The sequence below is a fragment of the Anarhichas minor genome, unplaced genomic scaffold (assembly GCF_050575085.1).
Source record: "Anarhichas minor isolate MPS153535 unplaced genomic scaffold, ASM5057508v1 ptg000043l, whole genome shotgun sequence".
In the NCBI taxonomy this organism is placed as follows: Eukaryota; Metazoa; Chordata; class Actinopteri; order Perciformes; family Anarhichadidae; genus Anarhichas; species Anarhichas minor.
The window spans coordinates 4,654,731-4,679,002 of NW_027466489.1; the positions used below are offsets into that span (position 1 = coordinate 4,654,731).

Here is a 24,272-nt window from a genome sequence, read left to right on the forward strand (position 1 = left end):
TAATGAAGAACTTTCTGCTTTGCATACTTGGCTTGGTGACTTTAGTTGTCTTTAATCAGGCTGGATTCCAATCACAGAAGAAATCGGTCATGTGCCCTGATTCAGATGTCTGGAACGAGGCTAAAGGAGACATCTTTTAGATAATCCTGTTGGTTTTAAGTTTTTTATGAGCATATGAGGTAGGACTTTGCGAGCCACAAAGGAGTGTGTAATCTTTACGATAACACAACAATCGCACAAGGCAAAAACAATCAGATGTGACGACAAAAACACAAGATATCTTAGCCCAACAACCACGGCATTATTAAATTCACTGCTGTACTTGTAGTGACACAATATGAAACCATACTGATAAGCTACACGCAAATAAACTTCAACAGGTTTTGAAGTACAATACAGGTACATAAAGTCCCACACCAAAACTGAATTTAAAACCACGAGAACACATATTGTAAAGTATCTGGCAACAATAGTGTGCTCTAATAATTACACTCATCCCAAACCTCCACCCCTTTATGTTCCTAACAAACACGATGGATGTTGTGGAAGCTCCTCCATTCTGTGCTCTGTTGTCTGGACTGAAAAGCCTGGGCATTGTTTTGTTTTTTCCCTTCGATATCCTCAGTCATCTCGTTTTAAAAGCTCCACATGCCACCTCTGAAAAACACTACCTCTCTTCACTGGAATTTGGGGTGGGTGTCTGTTGTTTATGTGGGCTACATTGTGTGCAGTGTAGCGTTCCGAAAAAAAAAGAGGGAACACGCTCCGACAAGTTTTTGTCTTATGAGGAGAGGAAATGTGGGAATGTGGTTTAAAACACAGAGCATTAGTCATACATACATGGGAGAAGTCTATTTGTGGCTTCGCCCTGATTAGTCATCGCCACCTGCATTGGCACTGACCTCATCAAAGAGCCGTGAACGCTGCAGGTAAAGACAGATATATTTTTCGTGAGAATTCAAAGAAAGATTGTCTCACCTTTGAAATACAAAACCACCACTAATTACCTTTGCCGTTAAAGTCACATATCAAATAATCACCCATAAACAACCATAACAAAATCAGCCTTTGTTCATTGCTTGTTATTATCTACTCTTATTAGTGTGGAACAGGTTGTGTATTCAACTTATCCCAGACTGAGGTCACTATAATCCTCCTCGTCTGACAAGTAAGAGTGGGGGGACGAGGGCATGACTGAAAGTGAAATCTCCTTCAGCAAAGACCCGTGTTAAATGTAATGGGTATTGGCAAAGGGGCCTAATAAAGATGGCAGCACACATTCATATGCATTCGTTTGTGTGCTCAGCTTGACGAAGTCTGCCTCGCAGGCTTAACAAAGGGGAGGAAGGAAGCTAGGGGTTGAGGGGAATGCCTGGGGGGTGTGGGCCGACAACACACACACACACACACACACACACACACACACACACACACACAGTGGCCCTCCAGCTTGCGTCCTGTGGTCTCTCAAGTCTGAAGTTATAGCAGTGACAGCTGGGCTAGCACGCTCTGCATGGGCTCATTCTGTCTGTAGCAGCCAACCCCTCCTGTCCACACACAAAGGGGATGCTCCATCCTGTTTACTGTTTACATTTCACAGTGGCCGGACAACTTGGGAAGGCTATACAGCGTGATCACAGGCATTACAGCTGTTTGTAAGGGAGTGGTGTGTGTGTGTGTGTGTGTGTGTGTGTGTGTGTGTGTGTGTGTGTGTGTGAGTGTGCGTGTGTTTGTGTGTAGCCCACGTTCAAATGTGGGATTAAACTAAAACACGTTGTTGAGATGAAAAGTGAATTCCTAACCAACCAAAGGGCTTTGCTTAAAATGTGCTATTGAAAGTTAATTATTGTCTATATGGAAACAGCTGTTGAGGAAGATAGAATACAAATACAATCAAAAGCTCAAGAATAGCTACAAAATGGACCTGGTAAAATTGTTTTTACAACTTACTGTGCCACTAAATTCCAATATTTTTCTTATAAAATGTGAACATCCAAACAACTCTCAGGTGGGATAGAAAAACGAGAGTAACTCTCAATTTGTGGTGGTACAATTTTAAGAATACAAACTTTATTCAAAGTTAAAGGTAAAGTGTAATTTCAGCATCTATAAGTTACATTATGTGTATTAGATGGGATCATGGAGGTGCTGAGTCAAGGTCTGTGCTGTAACGACCACAACTGTTCAGAAGAGGAAAGGGGAGGACCAGAAAGGGCGACTGACAGTGTGGTCAACAACAACTGGTTCATTATTTGGCCAAAAGGGCACCTGCTTTGTTTGGGGGAGGTCTGGATTCAGGGAGTGATGTCATGAGACAGCTGGACAATGCAGAGCAAACAGGAGCTAAATGTTTGTCCACTCAAAGTCAGCAGTGTGTGTTATTCCGATTTTTTTTATTCCTGTTTTAAAGCTGTTATTTTTCAGTTGGAGATGGAGCACTTGATTGATGAGCTTCAGACGTTGGAAGTCAATGACTCAAGTAGAAAGCAGCTATACCACACAGACACCAACAGAGGTCCCTGTTGTGTGGATAATACACTCGGGTCTGCAGCTGCTGGGGCAGCAGCCTGGGACACTAACTACAGCTGATATAAAATAAGTGTAGAGATGTTTAATAATCGAATACTCTTAATCTTTTTTAAGATGTAAAAAGAGCATTTGGACTCCATCACTAAAAGAAACATTTATTTTACTGAGAAATGTGCAAAGTATTTTCTTTTATTGCTTAACTTAAAATACTCTGATATTCGCTGCAAGTAGAACTATAGACTTTAAAACTTTGCAGAGAAAGACGAGAGGACTCATGTACACAACGTTGGTCCATTACTTTCAATCCATACAATGTCCAATGTTACGAATATCAATAAATCATTAATCTAATATCTACAGTGCATATATTTTCCTTTCTTTACTTATATATTTCACTTTGTATAATCAATTTCAAGAAAGACAATTGCACAATATAGATTTGTGAGATTCCCTCCTCTGAACTTGGCACCTGTACGTCCCACTGGTGATGCATACTTGTTGATGAAGCACTATTTTCTGCAGCTGAAGAAGACGGAAACCACTCTTTTTTTTCCAGTCCCAGTCCCCCTATTTTAAACTGTATCCATCCAAAGCACGCTACTGTAGAACCGAGTCTTACATAGTACAAATTCATAGCTATCTGCAGCCTGCGGTAAAGGTATAAGCATCGGAACAGGGTCACGTGACTGTTGCAGGAAGCGTGTATTGATGTTGTATCTTCCGTGCCACCAAGGGCCAGGTTCGTATCTAATTTACTTTTTACGCTGTCTGTCAACTGCTGTCACGCGTGGGGGGGGGGGGGGGGGGGGGGTTGTACTCGAGCCTTATCGGCAGTTGTGGTGAAACTGCAGTAGCAGATTTAAGAAAAAGGATTGTGGAGCATTCTTTGTTTGTAACGTTAGCGGAAGTGAAGTTTGACAGCTAACTAGCAGGTGGAATCGTTGGATAGATATCGACCTAACCGTTCATCTGTCGGTGTGTGTCAAGTAAAGTAAACGACAACGACTTGTAACGTTCATTGATGAATTCGCTATACAGTACATAAACGGACAGTTCCTGTGTTTAAGATAAAATCACGTTACGCTAACGTGACTACGCTAACGTAACGCTACGTTCACCAGACCAGAGCGGTTGGGAACGTTAGTTACGTTTCTAACGTTACTGGTTACTTTCATTCCTGATGCCACCGATAGATAATCCCCTTACGTTTATTTGTGTGATGTTTTGTTTCCTGGTTAGTGAGACCACAGTGGCAGGAAAACAAACACCACTCACTGCTTAATGAAGCAGCCTTCTTTATGGTGCGAGGTGGTGTAAATACAGCGGCAAGCTGCTTGGCGAACTTCCCTAGTAAAGTAAATTCATTTTAGACTCGTAAATATTTGTTCGATCCCCGGAGGAAATTGGGTTACGTTACAGTTGCTCCCATTCTAGAATATAATTGTATAACTTTAAGAAAGTATAATAAAATATTAATTAGGAATACGTATGTAAAATATGTGCCTTATGCTACAATATAACAACAATACATATGAAAAAACAGGAGTAATTAAATGCATTGTTCGCCAGAGTACAGTGCACAGTTGGATTATTATACTAAATTATTGCACTGTTACGTCAGTACTGCACAGTTGAAGATATTGGGGTTTTAGCTGCTGACAGGTGTAAACAATAATAAATATATGTTTGTATGTAAATACACAACACTTAACAATCAAAGGAACACTTTCTACCGTTTTGAGACGAGGCATGGGAAAATTTGATCGTAAATAACATTTCATCTTTAAGTTGTTATCGCCTGTGTGACAATATGAAATGTCTGTCGTAGTTTGAGCAGTTTATGACTAAACGTTTGTTCAGGTTATCGCATGCAACCATTTGTGGGCGTTACTTGGTCAGCTTGATGTACTGTAGGCCCAATCCCAATGTCCCCCGTCAGGCTTTAAACCCTGAACCCTCAGGGACTTACTGACGTCACCTGGTAAGTGGTTCAGTGTGAGATACTGTAAGAGCTTGAAATGGTGTAAATAGGAATGGGACAGCACTTTGCTGAGACATTTCACATTACCTTGATGACACCAAAACATGTACAATTGTGGGTGTTTATTTTACATTTTTTACTGGCTGATTTGAACGTCTTCCAGGCTCTTACCAGATGAGAGGTAAACGTCAAATATACTATTCACTCGTATTTATTAAAACGGTTTCAGTAAGCGAAATTAAAAGAAATGGTTGATAAACAAACCAGGTGTGTAATATAGTCTCTGCTTGCGTTCCTCTGATTTCATGTGTTTTTATGTACCATCCTAAATCCTTAACGTTAATGTTTCTGTGTAAATGGAATATGCCATCCTCTTCATTTGTTCACACGGCCAGGCTTCCTCTCTGGTTACCCCGCGTTTAACGCCACAACGCTATGAATCGTTGGTAAGTCCATCAGGCAAAGTCTGCAGAGATGCAGGCTTACAGACAGTGTGCATAAAGGGCTTAAAATGACTGTGAGAGAGCCCTCAAGAGGGGCCGGCCCTAAGCCCTCACAGACTTTGCAGGAGTACGCCTCAACGTCTGTGAGTGTGTGAGTGTGGACGTTGGGATTGAGCCAGAGACTAGCTGTTTATGGGTTTAAAACCCCCTTCCACTCCCTGCTGGTTTGGGATAATATGGCAGACCCTCCACGTGTATGTGCAAACAGAGTGGAAGTGGATGGAGGGGGTGTAGGGCGATGGCTTGGAATTGGGCCGACGTGTGTGTGTGTGTGTGTGTGTGTGTGTGTGTGTCACAAGCCTTGCTTACGTTAAGCTGCTATTTAAAGGCACATGATTTCTGGGAAATGCAAAACATTTTTGGCTCATGAAAATTCCAGTTGTCTCTTTTAAAATGAATCAATATATTGAACTGGAAAAGCTGGCAAAAAAATCTTAATCGTAATTCATGCTTCAGAAAAATCTGAATGTGCAATCTGAAAAAATAGGCTACAGTATATAAACCAGATGAGATGTAATAACCATTCGTACATAATAAAATGAAGCTACAGGAAGCTATATGCTCAGTCTGTCAGTGTTAACACTTTGACCGTTGGCCACATTTGCATGTCTTCACCTTGTTATTCATGTGCTGAGTTAAACGGACTATTGAGGTTGAACTTCATTTCAGCTTGATTTGCATGGAGGCACTGAGGTGGACAAGGTGCTGATGACGGATACATTTACAGCCAAATTAAGTTCCTTTAAATCTTCACTATGTGACAGAAAGTGTCTTTTGGATGCTTTTGTCATTTGCCAGCTATTCACCAGGATAATACTGCACACCTTTTTTTTGCCAAACCATGTTCCAAATTCAATAGAGATGTCGGCTAAAGATTGTCGGTAACTTCAGGCTAATGACTTGAATATTAGTCACAAAGCAGGGCGGTTGAATAGACTCACCATGTCCTTATGATAACGAGTGAATAGTTTAAACATCCCGGGCAGAAGACTCGTGTTACTGCAGACCACTTGGCTGTGACAAATGTGGCCACAAAGATTCCTTTGACAAGTCCTCATTGTACATGTGGGCAATGTGCTCTGGTTTAACGCGGCGCCACTTTAAAGGAAACTTCCTGAGAATTTCACCAGAATAACATTCAGAGAATAACCGAATGTGTTAGGGTCAGTTGAGGATCATCACTTCAGGACATGGAAAGATGCCCTTTCTGCTCATTCTGTTTGGCAAGTTTGATGGATCGATGAGTCAATGTTGAACTGTATGTGGAGGAATCATGTGTTGTTGGACGAGCTGCACAGGAATGCAAAGCTGAATGGAGATAGTGTCTTTTCAGATGATTTGCCACTTAATTGATTCCTGCGTGGTAATGAGTAGAATGGTAATATCCTTGAAGCCAATAGAGTACATGTGGTACATGTACTCTCTACATGGTACAGAGCAATTTAGTGAGCAATGAAAGTGTTTGTCACATTTATAATTTAGAAGTCGCCTTGTGTACGCTGTTAATCCTCATGTAAGATTTAACAAGTTGTAAAGAACAGAAAATCTATCTATTTTGACTGCAGTAATCCTTGACAAAGTAAATCGGACCTTAATTTCAGCTGTTGTTGAATCAGTGAGGTGGCCTTTGCTGTTTGCATTGCCGCTGTGTAAACACAATGGTGGAACACTGGGATTCCAGATGTTGCATTCAGTCATAAAATGAGCGTCATACTGCGAGTATTCTGTTCAACGTGTATCATTTCCAGTCTCCCTAGAGAGAGAGGGGGGGGGGGTAAAATAACATGTTCTCTGTCATTAATCAGGTTTATAACACCTCGGCCTTAACTACTGTATAGCTCTACAGTGCTACTTAGCTGCAAAAGTAAAGCAGCATGTGCACTAACAGAAACACTACATTCCTTTGACTTGATCATTTTGACTTCTAATATATAATTATATTCTTTAACATGCCTCACTTTTCAAGTCGAAGCATTTTTATTTTCACCATGATTAAACTGTTCACTCATTGTTTGTGATGGGAATGGGGCGTCCACAACTGAAGGACTGATGGCAGCGGCATCATTCCCCTGATCAGTTTTGACCTTCAAGAAATGTTTTAAATGGGAAGCCCGCCAAATTTACACATCAAGTAAACAAGTCTGTTTACGCCTGAAAGCCGGGTGCTTTCAGAACAAGAAGACATTTTGTCTTTAATGTTTTCAAGTTGTTGTTTTTGTCCAAATAACTTTGGCTGCAAATCTTTAAAACCATTGGGACCCTGATGCCTAGATACAAAAAAATGACACTAGATTAATCAGAGCGAGTACCTGAAAAGCTTTACTTTTAACTTTCTAACAAGGCATTAAATATTTGTACTGTGTTACCATGTATTGATAGTCAGAACGCACACATGCCTGCGGTTGGCGTTGTCTTTGGCGTCGTATACTCTTACTGAACATTTTGCCTTTGCTGCAGCCTTCCTCCGTCGGTTTATCAGAATCATTATCAACAGTTGGTTGGACATTCCCAGCACTCTGTTAACAGCAGAGAGGTTGTACAGAAAGCTCAATGGCCCTGAGCAAAGTGCAAAGTCGACACCCCTTTGCTCCACCAGTATACTAGGATCCACTGATCATCACGCTCACACAATCATAACTGCAGTACATCAGCAGCTCTCAAGCCACTTCAAAACAGCTGGAGAAGTGCGAAGTAAATTATTGCTGATCTATTTTGTCTGTGGAGAATTGTGTAAGTTTCCTTTTTCCAGGTTGTATTAACTATTGCTTCACATTCATAGTGTTCAGATTATGTATCTATTGACTCTTAGATGTTTAAATGTGACTTTTAAGATTAATTGCGATATGTTTATGGATATTTGACTTTACAGTTCAGCAGTATATCTATTGCATGTTGTTAAAAATGTGAATGTGTATCTCACTTGTAGCTTTTCTGCAATGTGGCATTCATAAGACAAAGAGGGCAACTTTCATGTTCAAATGGCTTTCTGTCTCAAACGTTTAGAGATGGAAAATTAGCTGTTTATTCAATGAGTTGATCAAGAGAATAGTGATTAGCAACTGTTTTAATTGTTGATTGTCTTGATTGTTGATTGCTGCGTTTCTTTTCACATGTAATAGTAAACTGAAGATCTTTGGGTTTCATCAGAAGAAAGACTTGAATACATCACGTTGGGCTCGAGGAAATTATAATCTGCGTTTTTCACTGTTTTCTGACATTTTATAGATCAAATAAATAATCGTCAGATTAATCACAAGGGGAAAATATTTGTTATTTGCAACCCTACGAACATGCATCGTCACGCCTGGTGTTAATCAAACATTAAGCTTTGATATGATTGTCTTGATGTCTTAGTGGTGCTAGAGGTCCGCCTACATGTAACGTCTCTTGTGGCTGTGTTCATACAGGAGCGTAGACGGGTAGGACCGGAGCATGTTTGTGACTGTGCTCCTGCTTCTGGTCACTCTGTGTGCCCAGGGAGGAAATGGCTTGGAAAGAGCAGAGGCTCAGAGAAGCGGCCATGTTTCAGTGGTCATAGTGGGAGGCACCGGTGACCTGGCAAAGAAGTACCTGTGGCAGGGCTTCTTCCAGCTGTACGTGAACCAGGTCAGAAGTGGAAACACCTTTTCCTTCTATGGCGGAGGGCTGTCGCCTGCCGACACGGCCACACCGGTCCTCTTCGAGATCCTAAAGGCGGTGTCCTGCTCAAAGGATGTAGCGCCGGAGCGCTGCGCTCTGCTGAAAGAGCAGTTCCTGCGGCTCGCACGGTATCGGCAGCTGAAGACCTTAGAGGACTACCGGGATCTGGCCGAGCACATCGAGCGAGAGCTTCAACAAGAGGGAATGACAGAGGCGGGCCGGCTATTCTACCTCTCACTACCAGCCTTTGCATACGTAGACGTTGCTGATAAGATAAATAACAGCTGTAGGCCGACCGGCGGGGCGTGGCTGAGAGTGGTGCTGGAGAAACCCTTCGGACACGACTTCAGGAGCGCTCAGGTACTTGCGACTCAGCTCGGGAGCTCCTTGAAGGATGAAGAAATGTACAGAATTGACCATTACCTGGGGAAGCAGGTAAGAGAACCTCACAGTGTGTGGCCCGTCACCCGTGAGTCTGTAGTTGAGATGTTTGAACTCATGGTGTGTTTTTTCTGTGAAAAGGTTGTTGCAAAGATACTTCCATTCAGAGTAGAGAACAGGAAGTTTCTGGATCCCATCTGGAACAAGCACCACATCGAGAGGGTGGAGATCGTAATGAAAGAGACCCTCGATGTTAAAGGTAATTTAAAAATTGTGTAAATGATGTAAATGGGAAAAGTAGCAAGAATTTAATTAACATAATCATGTGTTTTCTCTCATTTGTCCTCTAGGTCGTATATCCTTCTATGACCAATACGGGGTGATCAGAGATGTGCTACAGAACCACCTGACTGAGGTCATGACCCTGTTGACGATGAGGCTTCCCATGAATCTGAGCAGCAGTGAAGAAGTCCTCCAAAAGAAGCTGCAGGTCTTCAGTTCCATGCTGCCTTTGAGAAAGAATCAAGCTGTGGTCGGCCAGTACCAAGCGTACCAAACGACAGTCCAGCAGGAGACGAATAAGACCAAAGATCACGTCAGTCTCACGCCGACATTTGCAGGTGACGGCTTTTCTTTTTAATCGTCATGATTTGATGTGTTCTTCACTGTTGTAAAACACTTGCTGTACGATGATTACGGTTCTTCTAATAAGTGATCCTGTTTGTGTCTTTCAGCTGTATTGGCACACATCGATGAGGCCCAGTATGAAGGTGTGCCAGTTCTGATGATCTCAGGGAAGATGTTAGATGAACGGGTGGGATATGCACGCATACTTTTCAAGAATGACATCTTTTGTCTTCAGAACCCCAGTGGCGTCCACTGCAAGCCCAAACAAATAGTTTTCTACTTTGGGCATGGCAGCCTTCGATATCCAGCAATTCTTGTGAGTAAGAATTTGTTCAGGCCAGTTTCGATGGACGGTGATTGGAAGGAAGTGACGGAGCATACAGATGTCAATATTCTAGGTTTACCTATTTCAGACTATTATGTGCAAACTCCAACGGAGCAGAAGGAAGCCTATTCACAACTTATTTCTCACATTTTTGCTGGACGTAAAAATAGTTTCATTAGTGCTGAAAACCTGCTGGCTTCCTGGGCCTTATGGACACCACTGCTCGACAGCCTGGCCGGCTCTTATCCCCGCATTTACCCCGGGGGAGCCGACAATGGAGACCTGCTGGACATCCGTGTGAATGGTAAAGACATCGGCTACAACAGTGAGGTGGTGATAATCAGCCCTGAGCAGATGGGTGGCGCGTCGGCAAACAGTTTCCAAGTAATGCAAGGCAAATTTCGTAGCGCTGACATGGTGTCGGCCTGGCCCGAGGAGCTGATGGAGAGGCTAGCTGCGGACATTCAGGAAGCGGCGGAGGCAGCTGTGCTCGAGGGCGGTGTTTTCCATCTTGCCATCTCTGGGGGGTCCACTCCCCTCGCTCTGTTCCACAGGTTGGCCCTGCACCACTTCTCCTTCCCCTGGAGCCACACCCATGTGTGGATGGTGGACGAGCGGTGCGTGCCGCTGACTGAACTGGACTCTAACTTCCACGGCCTGCACGACCATCTCCTCCAACATGTGAGGATACCCTATTTCAACATCCACCCCATGCCCGTGCAGCTCAACCAGCGTCTGTGCGTGGAGGAGGACGGAGGAGCGCCGCTGTATGAGAAGGAGATCAGCAAGTTGGTTAACGGCTCCAGCTTCCACTTTGTGCTGCTGGGAGTTGGCTATGACAGCCACACAGCCTCTCTGTTCCCTGGCAGTAAAGTGGATGAACTCGGGGAGAGTCTGGTCGCCCTCACCGAGAGCCCCGTCAAGCCTCACCAGCGCATGAGCCTCACTTTCAGCGCCATTAACCGAGCTCGTGCCGTGGCTCTTTTAGTGATGGGCAAAGGCAAGCATGAACTGATCACCCAGCTGAGCCGCGTGAAGGACAACCCAGACAAGTGGCCTGTCACCGGGGTGAAGCCTGCTGACGGCAGGCTTGTTTGGTACATAGACTATGATGCACTTTTAGGATAGGAATTACAAACTGTCAATTAGACCATTTCTTTATGAGCCAGCAGGATCAGTGGGTTTACATGTTTTTAGCTTATTAGCCATAATTCCCTTCAAGCCCCCCTCCAAAGCTATTCCCCCAAAATAACCATGATGAACGTAAACAACAAGCTATTGTTAGTACTCACGGCCGTCAACCAGCTTGTGAAAAATTCCGGTGATGTGCAATGAGTGCAGGCAGACTGATTACAGTTCTGCTACAGCCACAGATACCAGAAATAGATTGTTTTCTATGATTTATTGCTTTCTATCGGGAGGTAATGAGACTTCTAACAAATACAACAAAAAAAGTTTCTAGAATACATTACCCACCCTAGCTCTTGCATTGCTGCTGTATTTACATGTGTACGTTATGCAATGAGGTTTCTGGCAGGAATGTCGAGTAGCTACAATCTGTAGTTAATGGGTTAAGAACAACTGTCACAGCTGCCTCTTTTGCTGAAAGTTACTTCAAATCTTTGTCTGCATGGGCGTGTGTGTGTGTGAAATGCATTTGTAGTTAATCTGCCTAATTATGTATGAGATGAGTGAAAATCGAGAGCAATACATCACTATCATCGTTTACAGAGTGTGCAGCACTTTATGCATATCTGATGTCGTAAACGTCTCGTGCCAAAAAGCAATTCCGACAAACTGTTTGTTGATGATTCATTACTTCTAATCCAGGGTGTTTGTCTGATCTCAGGGGATTTTGTGAATCTACAGATATGCTGTTCACTTCTCGATTGTATGTTTTCTATTGTTGCGTGGCAGTGACCCGCGTGAGTTAGTGCGTTAGAAAACACTGTGTGACTGGTCCCATTCATAATGTAATATTGATATGTTTATTATTAATACATGTTATTAGAATACTTCAGGTAATTCAAAATATCGGGTGCTTCATTAATAAAACGGCACATTTCTGACCCGTTCACATTCCACTGTAAAAACAATGTGGAAAATAGAATAACTGGAATATTTTAATACCTGTAGTCCAAACAAGAGCAGCTTAATGTTTATTTTACGTAGCTTCTTTAGATTAAAGAGCCACTGAGTTTCAGCAGTCGTGTTATTGTGTTTGATCCGTTAGAGGAGACGTTGTCCTGCATCCTCCTAAAACAGTAAAGGCCTGTAAAGAACAATTTGATAATAGTCTCTGTGTTTTACAGTCAATACATCTACAAAATGTTTCCCCCGTGCATTGTAAGGTGAGCATCACATGTTGTAATTTAGATTTTCTTTCCATTACTATCATTTTCCATTTTGTGAAAGTTCAAAACTGATTAAAATTGAACACGTTTCCTTTGAATTGTCTTGCTATAATCTGTTTAATGTAGCTTTACTTTTCCAGTGAGATAAACCTCTTATTCAGTACTGTAATAATTATTATACACTCAATCTACAGCGGTAAAGTACATATTTATTAGTGTATGACTGATTGTTACATGAAACAAATGTCCAACAAAACAGCTTTTAACAACCGAGAGAAACGCCTGCTTTGTGATGTTTTCCTGAAGTGAGCGTTGAAACGTGAGGAGGATTAAGTCACTTTCGCAAGGTTTAACGTTACCAGCTGCTGGTGGCACGGAAACCACATGAAATCTTAATGTGTGGCGTATCCGATGTCAACGTGTGACAGCTGGACGGCTATACTGCTCATTGTTTCTGCTTGGGTCCGTCACAAGCTTCCTGTGAGTCAACCAGAGTCCTCCCCTCACCATGAAGACACCTGATGGGACACAGGCAGGTGTTACTCCTTTTTGAACAGAAAATCCGGCGTACGAATGGTCTTCTATAATTCATAAGGAGTGTTCGTCACCTGTACTGAAAATAGAAGCAGCAGTTAGAATAAGGGAGATGTAGTACAGCTCCGGGGTGGTTCTGGCCTGTGAACATACACATGTAAAAAGTTTGGATGCTGCAGTTTCTCTACGTAACCTGATGATAACGCTTCAGTGGTTTTCTTACACATGCTGCTGCTGTCAGAGTCAGGATGGCAGTGCATAGTCCTTGTCCACATGTCAGCAGCCCAAACACATGATAGGAGGCCCACAAGCTCTGAGGAACTGGGTCTACCACTGTGAATATCACGGAAAAACCTATCGGAAGATTTGAAGTTGTGTCCATATTAATCCCCTTTTTATGCTTGTGGTATGTCCTGCATGTGTTTTCTTTAAAAGTGTCTGCTGTGATGGGCTTTACCTGAAGCTACGAAGGACAAGGCGATCGAGGCAGATAAGTTGTTCAGAAGAGGCTGCCTGCAGTATCTTGAGGATGTTGGCCTTTAAACAGAGAGGACGGCATGATTAATGCCACGCTTCCTCTTGTACAGATGACCCGTGAGCTCTACGGCTCGATTCCATCACCTGTGCTCTAGTTACCTTCCCATGACGTAGAACTGAGGGACCAGGACAAGTGTCACGAACACTGCATTCACTATTTGACTATAAAATAGAATAAAGCATCACAGTAAAACCTGTTGTGATGACATATTTTATTCTTTCAGCTCAAAACAGAAACGTGACTAATGAAAACAGCACTTACAATTTTAACCTCTGATTCCTCGGTATCCATCTGCTGCTATGATACGCCATGAATATCAGCATGTAGAGAAACATGGACGGTACACACTCAGGCAGACTTTACCGTCGCACTACTCCTGATGGCTGGATGTGTTCTGCTGAGGGATTAAGCGCTCCAAATGTGAGCAGGGGGGGAGGATTGTATTTCACGCTGCACATGCACAGAGGCCTCTGCTGCATATTGTATTCCCTGCAAGCTCAACATCTGCGCATTCACTTAAGCTTGAAGATTAGGTTGCTTTGGTAAATGTAAGATGTAAGAATAACGCCCGGTTGTAGAGGCTTTTGTCTTAACAGGAAAATAATAGTTTCCCCACATTATGGGTAAAAGGTCCCGTTCCGCCCTCCAGTGCTCCTCCTTTGTATGTCTCAAAAATAGCTGCATCACCCTTACCCCATATTGACACACAATGAAACATCCCTCCCATTCATCTTATATCTGTTTGCTCCTGGTACTCATGCGTTAGAGAGTCAGAGAGTCAAACCTGTAAAGATGCCTGTCGACTACAGCGGGACGTGGGACATTGTCAGCAATGTCAACTTTGAGGGCTACATGGTTGCACTTGGTAGGTGTCACCGGTTCTTTGTATGAGCCGGTTTTTTTGTTTTCAATGAATGTTAAATTATTTATGAGGAAAAGATGTATGTGTTGTGGATGGAGCAGGTTAACGCTTGTGGGTGTAAAATTGTCCGTTATAGTAAATTAATGAGAAAGTATTTGATTCATCATCGGTGAACATTTCTTAGTATGGATGTCCTGAAGAGTGTTACATATGCAGTGAAAGTAAATGTTCATTTATTTTCTGATCAGAGCATGACGTGCGTGGTGGCGTGGTAAAGTTAACATGAAAATAATTCCTCTCACTTTGACACGCAGGCATTGATTTTGCAACTCGCAAGATTGCCTCGATGTTGAAGCCCCAGAAAGTGATTAAGCAAGACGGAGATTGTTTCATCATCAAGACGTTCACTACTTTTAAAAATTACGAGAGTTTGTTCAAAATTGGAGAAGAGGTCAAAGAGGTGACTAAAGGGATGGACAACAGGTCATGCCAGGTAAAAACTTTAGTCAAATGTAATATTTTAGTCACATTTTTATGTAATAATCACTACCCAAATACAAGACAATAAAAGCAAGCAAATGATTGTTTTGTGTGGCTCTACTGTAAAAAAAAAAAAAAACATTTATATGTAGTTTTATGTATTTGTATTTCATTTTGTTCTCTATCAGACGGTGGTCAACTGGAAAGATGATAAGCTGGTGTGTGTTCAGAAAGGAGAAAAGAAGAACCGAGGGTGGACTCACTGGATTGACGGAGATGAGCTTCATCTGGTAGGACTAGTCTTTATTCTGGTGGCCCTTACTGTCCAGTTAGTGTTTGTCATAAACACTTTGTAAAATTCACTGTAAACATCATTATTTATAGTATTTTGTGGACTCATGCGCATAGAAAATGTATATGTTAATTGGTTATGCACAAAGAAAATGTTGCCTCCCCTGAAACCGGATACAATTCATGCAACTATATGATCATTTTAGCTTCTTTTTTTTTACTGAAGTATGTTGAACGATTTTACAACTTCATATTTTCTCTCCTCAGGAACTTACTTGTGAGGATCAAGTCTGCAAGCAAGTTTATAAAAGGACTCTGTGAACTTGTCTTTTAAAACAATACCACAGCATTTCCAAGAAATTAGATTGCATAAAAAGCCACACAATATAGTTTATATACTTCATAAAGAACATGTCATTTGAGTGTGGGCTGATGTGTGTGATTAAATGTATCCACGTTGTAGTACCTCCTCCGGACCACACGGTGTCGCTGTGTATTAAACATTGAGTTAAACTCGGAAGTTGTCTGTGTAAACTACTTGTGTGCCGCGAGTTTTTGTTTTTCACTTGAAATATGTGTTCACAAACTGCGTCTCGTTTCTTCTGTCACACCTTAATTCTGTGAGAACTATCCAAACTTTCTAACTCAATTGAAGCCGCTGTGATTGGAAGAAAATGTCCGTTGATGAAGACGAGACTCGGCAGGTAAGAACGTCATTGACCGTTAACGGTAGCTAGCTACATATCCGTCTGGCACAGCAGCAGACAGGTAATACATCTAACGTTATATTGATGCATTATATTTCTTGTAATCTGATGAATTGTTTTGAGTTCAGAGGTTAAAGGCAGCCGTCCATTATGCTGTGGGTCGCATGTGTCAGAGGATGACAGAGGACCACCGGAGAGACTTCAGCCGACAAGTCGTAGCAGCGATAGCCGAGACAACCTTCAGACAATGCGGTGGGTTTATGTCAACAAGGTGCTAGTCCAGCAGACACCACCAGAGACTTACAGTACATACAATATACATATATGTGTATATATATATAGTATAGAGTATAATCTCGATCGGTGTACCATGTGCTGAAATATCAAAACACATCATTACAAAGCACAACAGTTGCAATATTTGTACAATTTACCAAGATATCCAGTTATGTTGGGTATATTTGTAATAAAAGTAAAAGCTCTGAAAGTAAAAGTACTCATTATACAGACTGGCACTTTACACAATTGGATTACATCAGCGAGACTGACAGAGTATCTTGTTATATGTAGTGATGTGTTTATGTGTAAGTATTAGTTTAAAATTGCAGCTGGCAAAGGTGGGGCTGATTTCAACTGATTACTGGGTAGTTTACAGTAATTTATAATAATGATGTATTTATTATATTGTGTATTTGTTATAGTGTATTAATCAGAAGCTGCAAAGTAACTAAATCAAATCACTTGTCAAAAAGTACATTCCTTCAATTTGACATGTGGTGGAGTAAAGGTATAATAGAAGTAGCATAAAATGGAAATACTCCAATTAAGTACCTCAATATTGTAATTTTGTACAGTACTTTAGTGAATGTACTTGAGTTGAGTACCTGCGCTGGATTATATTTTAGTGTTTGCATTATTTTTTTTACTCATTGTTTACATGCCTTTATCACACAGTTCTCAACCAGCACGCAGCCCAGTATAATAGATCCATCTCACATCCAGAAGGCTCTAATGCAACCAAAACACTTCATAGCCGTCTCAGCATCAACTCATTCTACTGTCACTTAGCCTAAATGTTAATACTGAGGTATCTTGGTGCTGTAGTGCGTTGAGCCCGGCCAGGACCTCTTGATGTGTCTCACCTCATTTCCTGTCGGCTCTCTAAAGTCTTTCTGTCGTATTAAACCAACATAATCATTCTGACAAATGCCCTAAAGGACTAACATGGTGGCATTACATTGATATCACTTAATCCTTCAGAATATGTTCCCTAAATATCTGAAATCCTGCAGAATGTTTTGTTTGCAGTTATTCCAAAATGCACAAATTAAGTTATTCCAGTAAAGTGTGTACAACACATGTATATCATAGCTACTACTGTAACTCATATAGATATAGAGCAGCGCGACACAACCCTGTCCACAGCTTACTGTCCACGTTTCCTCTCAGCTGCTCAGACATCCAGCCTTCATTGTTCTGTCACAACACATAACACACTTGTCTCCGTCTCACGGCCACTCTGCTTTCTCTCTCTCTCTCTCTCTCTGTGTGTGTGTGTGTGTGTGTGTGTGTGTGTGTGTGTGTGTGTATAGAAACACTTCCAGAAATTTGCTCTTTTGCTGTCTACTTGTATTTGTTATTTTATACAAAGATGGTATTTAAAATGTGGAAACAAAGCTTTAAAAACACGATGAATTTTTAGTTATTTTAGTTCTCTAGCTTCCAGCGCCACAAACTGCTGCCATGTTGACTGTGAAGAGTACTGAGAAATATGTGTAACTAACTGTAAATAACTAATATTCTGACTCATGTACATATACTCATGTATACTTCTCATGTATGTAAAAGTATACAGCTGGACAAAATACCATTAATAAGTCATAACTCTATTTCATAATTGGCACAGGTCAATCTAAACTCAACATCCTCTCACTGTTTTCAGATATATTTGCTAAAGACCTGGAGGCCTTTGCACGGTGAGAATCTTTCTGTTACCAGATCAACAGATGAGTTAACCATGTGCTGTCTTTTAATTTATATAATACCTGGTGAGGTCTTTTGTCTCGGTCTAAGCTAGTAGAACTAGTATAATCTCCACTTTCTATAATACATCTGATTTACACTTTCATGTTTGATTTCAGGCACGCTAAAAGAAGCACGGTGTCTTCAGAAGACGTGAAGCTCGTCGCCCGGCGTAGTACTGCGTTGGTGAGTTATTTCTACTCGTCAGAAAGGAATCACACAACACGTCTTTAACTCACGAGTCACCAAATCAAACACATTTCATCCTCATAATGCAGAATACTGAAACTATATATATATTCTACAGCAGACAGCAAACGTAATGTTTAATTTGCCTTTATTTATTTCAGTCGATCTACATACAAAATAAAAGTGAAGAACTGAACCAGGAGCAGCGGGATTTGAAAAAGAAGAATACTGGGAAGAGGAGAAGCAGAGACACTGAGGAGAGCAGAGAATAAGGACAAGACAGACCTGCAGTCTCACTGCCGCCCAACATTCAAATAAACATGAAAGCCCACTAACACATGACAATAACTTCAGTGCCATTGTTTATGGTAATTAGCATTCCACAGAATTAAATCTTATATAAAAGTCGTTTTATGTACACTGTCTGAAGGTTTGGAGAAAATAACTTCTGACTTATTTGTCGTGGGTCCTGTTGATGCATCGTCATGTCGTAGTGCATTGGCACTATTATGACAAACAATGATGTATGATCACATTATAAAGTATAAATAAAGATACAAGAACTGTGCTAAACAATATACCTGCCTTGTTTTTCCAAACCGCCAAATGAGCTGAATGTTTTTCACACTTCAGGAAAACTCAAATGTAGTTACTGTCAGGCAAACTATCCATTAGGTACACTCAGTGACCACTTTATTAGGTACACCTGCATAATCAAATGCAATCCAATAAATCTACTCATTTCTTTGACTTTTTTGTTGATACTTTGTTAACCTATGACCTCCATAGTTAGTGTTGCTGTTCTACACTATATTCAGGCCTCTAATTTTCCGCCCCCTCGTGTATGTAAATGAGGACCAAACATTAGAGACATCCCAACATAATGTAGCCACCACCTATGACCTCAGAGTTAAACATTGAATTTACACATTTACAACAATGTCTATAAAATGCAACATGTTAAACTCCCTAAATGTAGACATGACGGTTGGATTGAACAGGTGGAGCTAGAAAAGCAGCACTAAGTGCATCTGGCCATCTAAAAATCACCAATTACAAAGCTCAGCAACGTGCCATCGTTTCATTACTTAAAACCAAATCGAAGACAAAACACACTCTTGAGGTGATGACACATTGTTGAGCTCATCGACATACAAAGAACCCTTCAGAACTTCCCTCCCAACTTAAAAGTAGCTGTGGAAAATCAAAAAGGGATCATTAACTCGGACAAGCTATCAAAAGCAGCAAAAAGACAGGTACTACCCCGTGTCATGTCTGAGAAGGCCGCACACTGAAAGTGTTGCAACTTCCGTCTTCATCCTTCAGTCAGGGTTCAAACGGAGACCTCGACCAGCAGAGCCCAAGGTCCCTAGATATGTGAATCGAATTAGATGGTTTTTTATTTGACAAACTGACCCAATTAATTATCAACTAAGCATCTATTCAAACAAACTTTATTATAGAACTCCCTTCATTTGACATGTTTTTAAACACCTCACAAACAACACGAGAGCTACCGGGAGCTATTGGACACACCACTCCACGTTCTCACACTATCACTCACGTCCCCCAGAGTCTTCAGCAGGTTGTCATCCACATCAAGTACACACTTACAGATCAGTTCAATAACAGGAAAGCACACGCCATACAGCATTCAAATCAGATAATAGAAGCAGTACAAATATTCATCACAACATTCCACTACATTTTGATATTTCTGCACTTGATCAACATACTTAATAAAAAGTAAGGGAAAACTTGCAAAGACTTTTAAAAAAAAAAAGAAAAAAGGAAAAATCTTGAAGTACTACTTAAAGAATGTCCATGTTAGGGGAGGCGCTCGCAGCGTCTGCAGCTTCCACTCACACATTCAGAAAGCAGTCAAATTGGGCTCTTTCACTGCACAGCCAGTCCGTTTCACGCGTGTCTCCGTTCGCTCACTCATCGCTTCACTCTTCGCCACAAGCCATCCTCAATCGCACTCATCAGTTCTTAAAATGTCAGTTGCGCCGTTCTTTCCATTTTAAAAGTGGATAAAAGTGAAAACACCCACCGTCTCTCAGAACATGCGGAGTGAAGCCGTTCTTTGATGGCATAGCATTTACAGGTGGGAAGAGGGAGAATGATACCGATATCACCCCAAGAATGCTGCCAAAGAGGAGCTTCCTCACAGGAAAATGGAAGAGAGGTGAACTGCAGAAGAGATTTCAATGAAGGCGTTTCCACAGAACTTGACTGTAAATAAAGTTGCACTTAAAACATTTAGCTTTCAACCAGATTCTTCCCAATGCAAGATTGCCTTTTAAGTCGATGACAAAGCCGGATAATGGTGAAACACAAACATTCATGCATTTTCAAAATGGTTAACACATTTCACAATACATGCATTAGAGAATCCAGTTGAAATGGATACAAACAAATGAGACATCAAAAATAGCACTTTAGTCAAACATCCTGGGAAACGATTCACTTCAACACTTTCTAAATTAAATCTTTAGCATTTTTTCCAAATGTACAAAACATCTTCCACAAAAGTGTTAAGTTTTCAGATACGCATCAACACCAGAAATTAACTTTTGAAAAGACTCATCTCTGTCACAATACTTACCATACAAATAATTAAATTACATACCCCACCCAGATGACTTTGACTCCATACTGGACCCAAAACCTGAACTAAACCCACTACCGCTGGTTGCAGAGTTTGACCCTGTTCCCCAGCCGAGACTGGCTGAGCCGGTGCCGTAGTTGCTGTTGCCGCCTGTACTGAAAGACTGACTCTGGTCCCGACTAGAACTGGTTCCGCTGGGGGTGCTGCCTGAGGTGGATGTCTGCTGCTGGCTAGCCAGCATACCCATCATCCCCCAACTACTCTGCAGGGCCGCCTGAGCAGCAGCCATCATAGCAGGGTTCAGACTGAAGGAACCAAAATTAGCCAGACTACTGTTAGTGCTGCTCCCCCCTAACCCACTACGGCTGCTACCACCACCACCACCAAATGCTTGAGCTCCAAAACCGTTCCCAAACCGCGTTGTACGATCAAACTGCCTATTGCCGTGTTTGGGCTCAGCATTTGAGATGTGAACACTGACACCTTTGATAATCAGGTCCTCGCCACAAAGACCCTGGGCAACCTATGAGGGGGGGGAAAGAAGACATGAATGAGGTCATCTGGGCAATGGTACCACTACAGCAGGAGGTACTTTCTAAAAATGTAACAGTATACCTGATCATCTGCAAATGTGACAAAGGAAAAAGCCCGGAATGGCTTTGGGATGAACACATCTGTGACTTCACCATACTGCATGAAGAACTGCCGTAGGTCATCGGTGGTCATGTCTTCTGTGCAACGGCCTACAAACACTTTCCGGCTCCTCAAAGGCTCATCGGGACCCTGCTGTACCCAAAAGGGACAGAAATAAATACTCCAGCTTATAGAGTAATAACAACAGTTTTGTATTCCCATAAAGTGTGGGGATACACATGGACATTACCAGATTCACCTTTGAGTTAGGGAGCTTGCAGTCACACCATCTCCCGTCAATCATGTGGCGCTGGGAGACCACCTTTTCTTGGGACTCATACTCTGTAAATCTCACAAAGCCAAATCCTTTGGAGTTTCCAGTCTTGGCGTCTCGTTTTACCTGAGAGAAGAAGAAACATGGAGCAATGAAGATCCGTTGACACCACGTACAGCCCAAAGCAATGTGCGTTTCTATTACTATTAGTAATGTTATACCTGGACCATGATGACTTCTCCAAATGTGCTAAAGTAGTCTTTCAGGTCCTGCTCACTCGTTTTCCAAGGAAGACCCAGTACGATCAGATCAGACGTCTTCATGTCGCCCCTCTTCATTTTCACAGCGGAGGAGGCGTCAATCTCTTCCATTTTCCTTTTGTTGTCTAAAATGTGATCAACACAGAGGAATTCATTAAAATACAACTTAACGTGCCATCACTACCCTGATTTTGATAATAATCGGCAGGAACAAAACTAGATTCCAGTTCTATCAGCAAAATATGCAATCAATATTTTCTATTTATTGTTTCCACTGTCCTGCTAATATTTTGCTAAATGTTTGAACTTATTTTGTACAACTGTTTCACAAGAGCCTAATTGGTTTTAAAACAATTAACAAATAGGTGTTAACATGCATGTCTTTCATGTAATTGATTTTTAATGATTATGCAGTTGCTAGAACGTAGTTTATTGGGTACATATAACATACTACAATACCCTTCCAATAAACCCTACTTTCAAACTAATCCCATGTTTATGTAAATAAAAAATAACGTTTTAAAAACGTATTTTCAACTTTATGGTGATTTTAGACGATGCAGTATTATGTCCAGATTAAGGCATAATATTCGAGGTGTTTTCTAATACTTTGACATCACATCGATATCTATGGCAGGAGTAGACTTAACATTACAAACAGATATGTATAATTCAATACAAGTCATGGACACCAACAACTGCATTCTCTAGAATGACCAGAATGTTAACTGGAGTTTCAATAAAACATGTAATGTTAACCTCCAAGAAGATAGCATTTATTGCAGTGCTGCTGTCTAAATAGATTGCCAACTTCATAAATACAAAACGTTGATCTTGTTTTGTTTATTTTTGTGAATACAGGTTGCGTCGCAAAGCGCACGTTTGTGGGCGTGGACAAAATACAGGTCACGTCATTGTCATCTATTTTCAGTGCGCTGAAGCTACATCATGAATTATAAATACCCTCACATACCTATTCGGGTAAAGTGTTACGTGAAGGTAAAACGAATGCAACGTGGTATCATATCTACCTTTTGGATAGTTCACCACATACACCACGTTCCCCCATCCGTTCTCTGGCGCGTGGAGGACCCCTTCCACGAGACGCACTCCTCGCATGCACTGAGACACGGGGCTCCTGAAGCGTAGGCCACACGCCCCTGGGAACTGAGCGGCCACAGTGGAAAGCAGAACCGTGCCGTCGTCCTCGGACGGTATCTCCATGGGTTCCTCGTTTTCCTCCTCTGCCACCCGAATATAGACTTCCGCCATTTTGCCCAAACAGAAAACTCCTCGCGTGAATCAAAACAATGCTAACGGTTAGCAATCAGCAGCTCGGCTGGTTGTCCACAATAACGGCTAACGGTAGCCGATGTTGCTAACAGCACTGTAGCAGTGACGCTAATTGGTTCGTTATATTTTAGGAAAAGACGTGTCAAATTAAAATATAACAAAAAAGGCTTTCAGAGGGGTTAAACCTCGAGTTATTTTATAAATAACATTCGCACCGCTCGCGAGCGTGCATCGGCCTTGCTGTTCCTTTGTTCGTCGGGACCACCGAGACCTGTGTCGTTACGCTGGACAACTACCGTGCAGCTGCGCCGCGTGATAACAACTGCGCACGGCCCCACGCTAACTGATCCAACAAAGCGATGTCCTCGATGCTAGTGTGGCTAATGAAGTTATCCAACTGCAACAAAATGCTGGTCTCGTCTCAAATGCACTGTTAGAAATGCAGCGAGGGATTTTTTTTTTCCACGAGGAGAAATATGAAACCACCATGTACGGCCTACCAAAATGGCTTGATCCAATCGAAAAGGGAACTACGTCATGAGGCTGGACGGTTTCATTTCATGGTGGTGTTTGTGTCTAGAGTGTGTCGTTAATATAGGAAAGTATAAATCATTGGTCTGTATGAAGTTGTGAAACCAACACCCCGGATGTGAAATGTGCTTATTGTTTGTATGGAAGATTACACAACTCGATTAATTGTATTGTTGATATGTCACTATATTTTGCTTCCCCCTCCCCGTAAGGGAGTATGGTAGGCCAGATTTCCACTAGCTTCCGTGTTTTATGTTGTTGCAGAGATGGGAAGATGGCGGTTGCAAGGAGCCGCAAGTGCGTAATTTCGTTGGAGACACGGCATATAAATTGTATATATATACAAACATATATATATATATATATATAGGAAAAAGGAGGAAGACACATGAATTACCATACTGCTTTTTTTCAGCATCATTTTCTAGACTATGCTATGTTTATGAAATTAATACGACATGCATTTAATTTATTTTACATTTTTATGACATAATATACTTTTACATTTGTATGTAATAATATCCCAAGATTTTTTAATAAAAATATTTTGACCTGCTATACCATGACATTATTTTATATGTTTATTGTGCCTCCCCTCCTCCGACTCTCACGGCAGCTGCTTCATTTGATTGATTCTTTGGTTGGTTGGTTGTTTGTTTGTTTTAGTTTAGTTTGGTTATTTGTTCGTTAAATAAATGTCTATTTATT

At 41.6% G+C, this 24,272-nt stretch overlaps 5 protein-coding genes across 10 annotated transcripts in view; 3 read left to right on the forward strand and 2 right to left on the reverse strand.

The window, feature by feature from the left end:
• h6pd (hexose-6-phosphate dehydrogenase (glucose 1-dehydrogenase)) overlaps positions 1–12,437 on the forward strand; it is a 32,029-nt gene extending 19,592 nt beyond the window's left edge. For 2 of the 4 annotated variants that reach the window (XM_076111116.1, XM_076111117.1), the window contains 4 exons: positions 8,421–9,087; positions 9,175–9,292; positions 9,384–9,653; positions 9,768–12,437. In XM_076111116.1, the coding sequence (XP_075967231.1) occupies positions 8,446–9,087; positions 9,175–9,292; positions 9,384–9,653; positions 9,768–11,113 (2,376 nt within the window). In that variant the 5' untranslated portion in view covers positions 8,421–8,445 and the 3' untranslated portion in view covers positions 11,114–12,437. Of the gene's footprint in view, positions 1–3,057; positions 3,269–3,359; positions 9,088–9,174; positions 9,293–9,383; positions 9,654–9,767 lie in introns of those variants that run through there. The other 2 variants (XM_076111119.1, XM_076111120.1) reach the window with 2 other exon arrangements.
• A 91-nt stretch (positions 12,438–12,528) lies between these two features.
• LOC142970711 (uncharacterized) lies at positions 12,529–13,717 on the reverse strand. Its single transcript, XM_076111131.1, has 6 exons — positions 13,673–13,717; positions 13,510–13,526; positions 13,331–13,410; positions 13,097–13,227; positions 12,948–13,014; positions 12,529–12,857 (listed from the first exon to the last, which is right to left on the reverse strand). Exons 1-6 carry the CDS (start codon positions 13,700–13,702, stop codon positions 12,754–12,756), a joined length of 429 nt encoding a protein of 142 aa, XP_075967246.1. The 5' UTR covers positions 13,703–13,717; the 3' UTR covers positions 12,529–12,753.
• A 477-nt stretch (positions 13,718–14,194) lies between these two features.
• rbp7b (retinol binding protein 7b, cellular) lies at positions 14,195–15,527 on the forward strand. Its single transcript, XM_076111132.1, has 4 exons — positions 14,195–14,276; positions 14,588–14,766; positions 14,942–15,043; positions 15,312–15,527. The coding sequence occupies exons 1-4, from the start codon at positions 14,204–14,206 to the stop codon at positions 15,363–15,365; spliced, it is 408 nt and encodes a 135-aa protein (XP_075967247.1). The 5' UTR covers positions 14,195–14,203; the 3' UTR covers positions 15,366–15,527.
• Positions 15,528–15,558: 31 nt separating this feature from the next.
• Positions 15,559–20,917, forward strand: cenps (centromere protein S). Its single transcript, XM_076111134.1, has 5 exons — positions 15,559–15,748; positions 15,880–16,003; positions 17,694–17,727; positions 17,893–17,959; positions 18,124–20,917. The coding sequence occupies exons 1-5, from the start codon at positions 15,719–15,721 to the stop codon at positions 18,232–18,234; spliced, it is 366 nt and encodes a 121-aa protein (XP_075967249.1). The 5' UTR covers positions 15,559–15,718; the 3' UTR covers positions 18,235–20,917.
• tardbpb (TAR DNA binding protein b) lies at positions 18,094–23,549 on the reverse strand. 3 transcript variants are annotated; one of them, XR_012959291.1, is made up of 6 exons: positions 22,772–23,549; positions 21,702–21,865; positions 21,466–21,606; positions 21,189–21,359; positions 20,016–21,096; positions 18,094–19,331 (listed from the first exon to the last, which is right to left on the reverse strand). XR_012959291.1 is itself a non-coding variant. In XM_076111125.1 (5 exons), exons 1-5 carry the CDS (start codon positions 23,010–23,012, stop codon positions 20,587–20,589), a joined length of 1,227 nt encoding a protein of 408 aa, XP_075967240.1. In that variant the 5' UTR covers positions 23,013–23,549; the 3' UTR covers positions 19,401–20,586. The 3 variants fall into 3 exon arrangements, 1 of the variants encoding a protein (XP_075967240.1); XR_012959292.1 differs by having other exon boundaries at positions 21,189–21,356; positions 22,772–23,548; XM_076111125.1 differs by lacking the exon at positions 18,094–19,331 and having other exon boundaries at positions 19,401–21,096.
• Positions 23,550–24,272: the final 723 nt, after the last annotated feature.

Excerpts from the sequence above, each read along its gene's own strand:
- LOC142970711 (XM_076111131.1), bottom strand. The coding sequence starts at position 13,702 with ATGGATACCGAGGAATCAGAGGTTAAAATT. Across the intron at positions 13,228-13,330 it reads CTTGTCCTTCGTAGCTTCAG|GTTTTTCCGTGATATTCACA; the intron begins GTAAAGCCCATC and ends ATCTTCCGATAG. Across the intron at positions 13,015-13,096 it reads CTCTGACAGCAGCAGCATGT|GCCAGAACCACCCCGGAGCT; the intron begins GTAAGAAAACCA and ends GTATGTTCACAG.
- rbp7b (XM_076111132.1), top strand. The coding sequence starts at position 14,204 with ATGCCTGTCGACTACAGCGGGACGTGGGACATTGTCAGCAATGTCAAC. Across the intron at positions 14,277-14,587 it reads GGGCTACATGGTTGCACTTG|GCATTGATTTTGCAACTCGC; the intron begins GTAGGTGTCACC and ends TTTGACACGCAG. Across the intron at positions 15,044-15,311 it reads ACGGAGATGAGCTTCATCTG|GAACTTACTTGTGAGGATCA; the intron begins GTAGGACTAGTC and ends TTCTCTCCTCAG.
- cenps (XM_076111134.1), top strand. The coding sequence starts at position 15,719 with ATGTCCGTTGATGAAGACGAGACTCGGCAG. Across the intron at positions 16,004-17,693 it reads GACAACCTTCAGACAATGCG|ATATATTTGCTAAAGACCTG; the intron begins GTGGGTTTATGT and ends CACTGTTTTCAG. Across the intron at positions 17,960-18,123 it reads CCCGGCGTAGTACTGCGTTG|TCGATCTACATACAAAATAA; the intron begins GTGAGTTATTTC and ends TATTTATTTCAG.
- tardbpb (XM_076111125.1), bottom strand. The coding sequence starts at position 23,012 with ATGGCGGAAGTCTATATTCGGGTGGCAGAGGAGGAAAACGAGGAACCC. Across the intron at positions 21,360-21,465 it reads GCAAGCTCCCTAACTCAAAG|CAGGGTCCCGATGAGCCTTT; the intron begins GTGAATCTGGTA and ends TTTTGGGTACAG. Across the intron at positions 21,097-21,188 it reads TCACATTTGCAGATGATCAG|GTTGCCCAGGGTCTTTGTGG; the intron begins GTATACTGTTAC and ends CCCCCCTCATAG.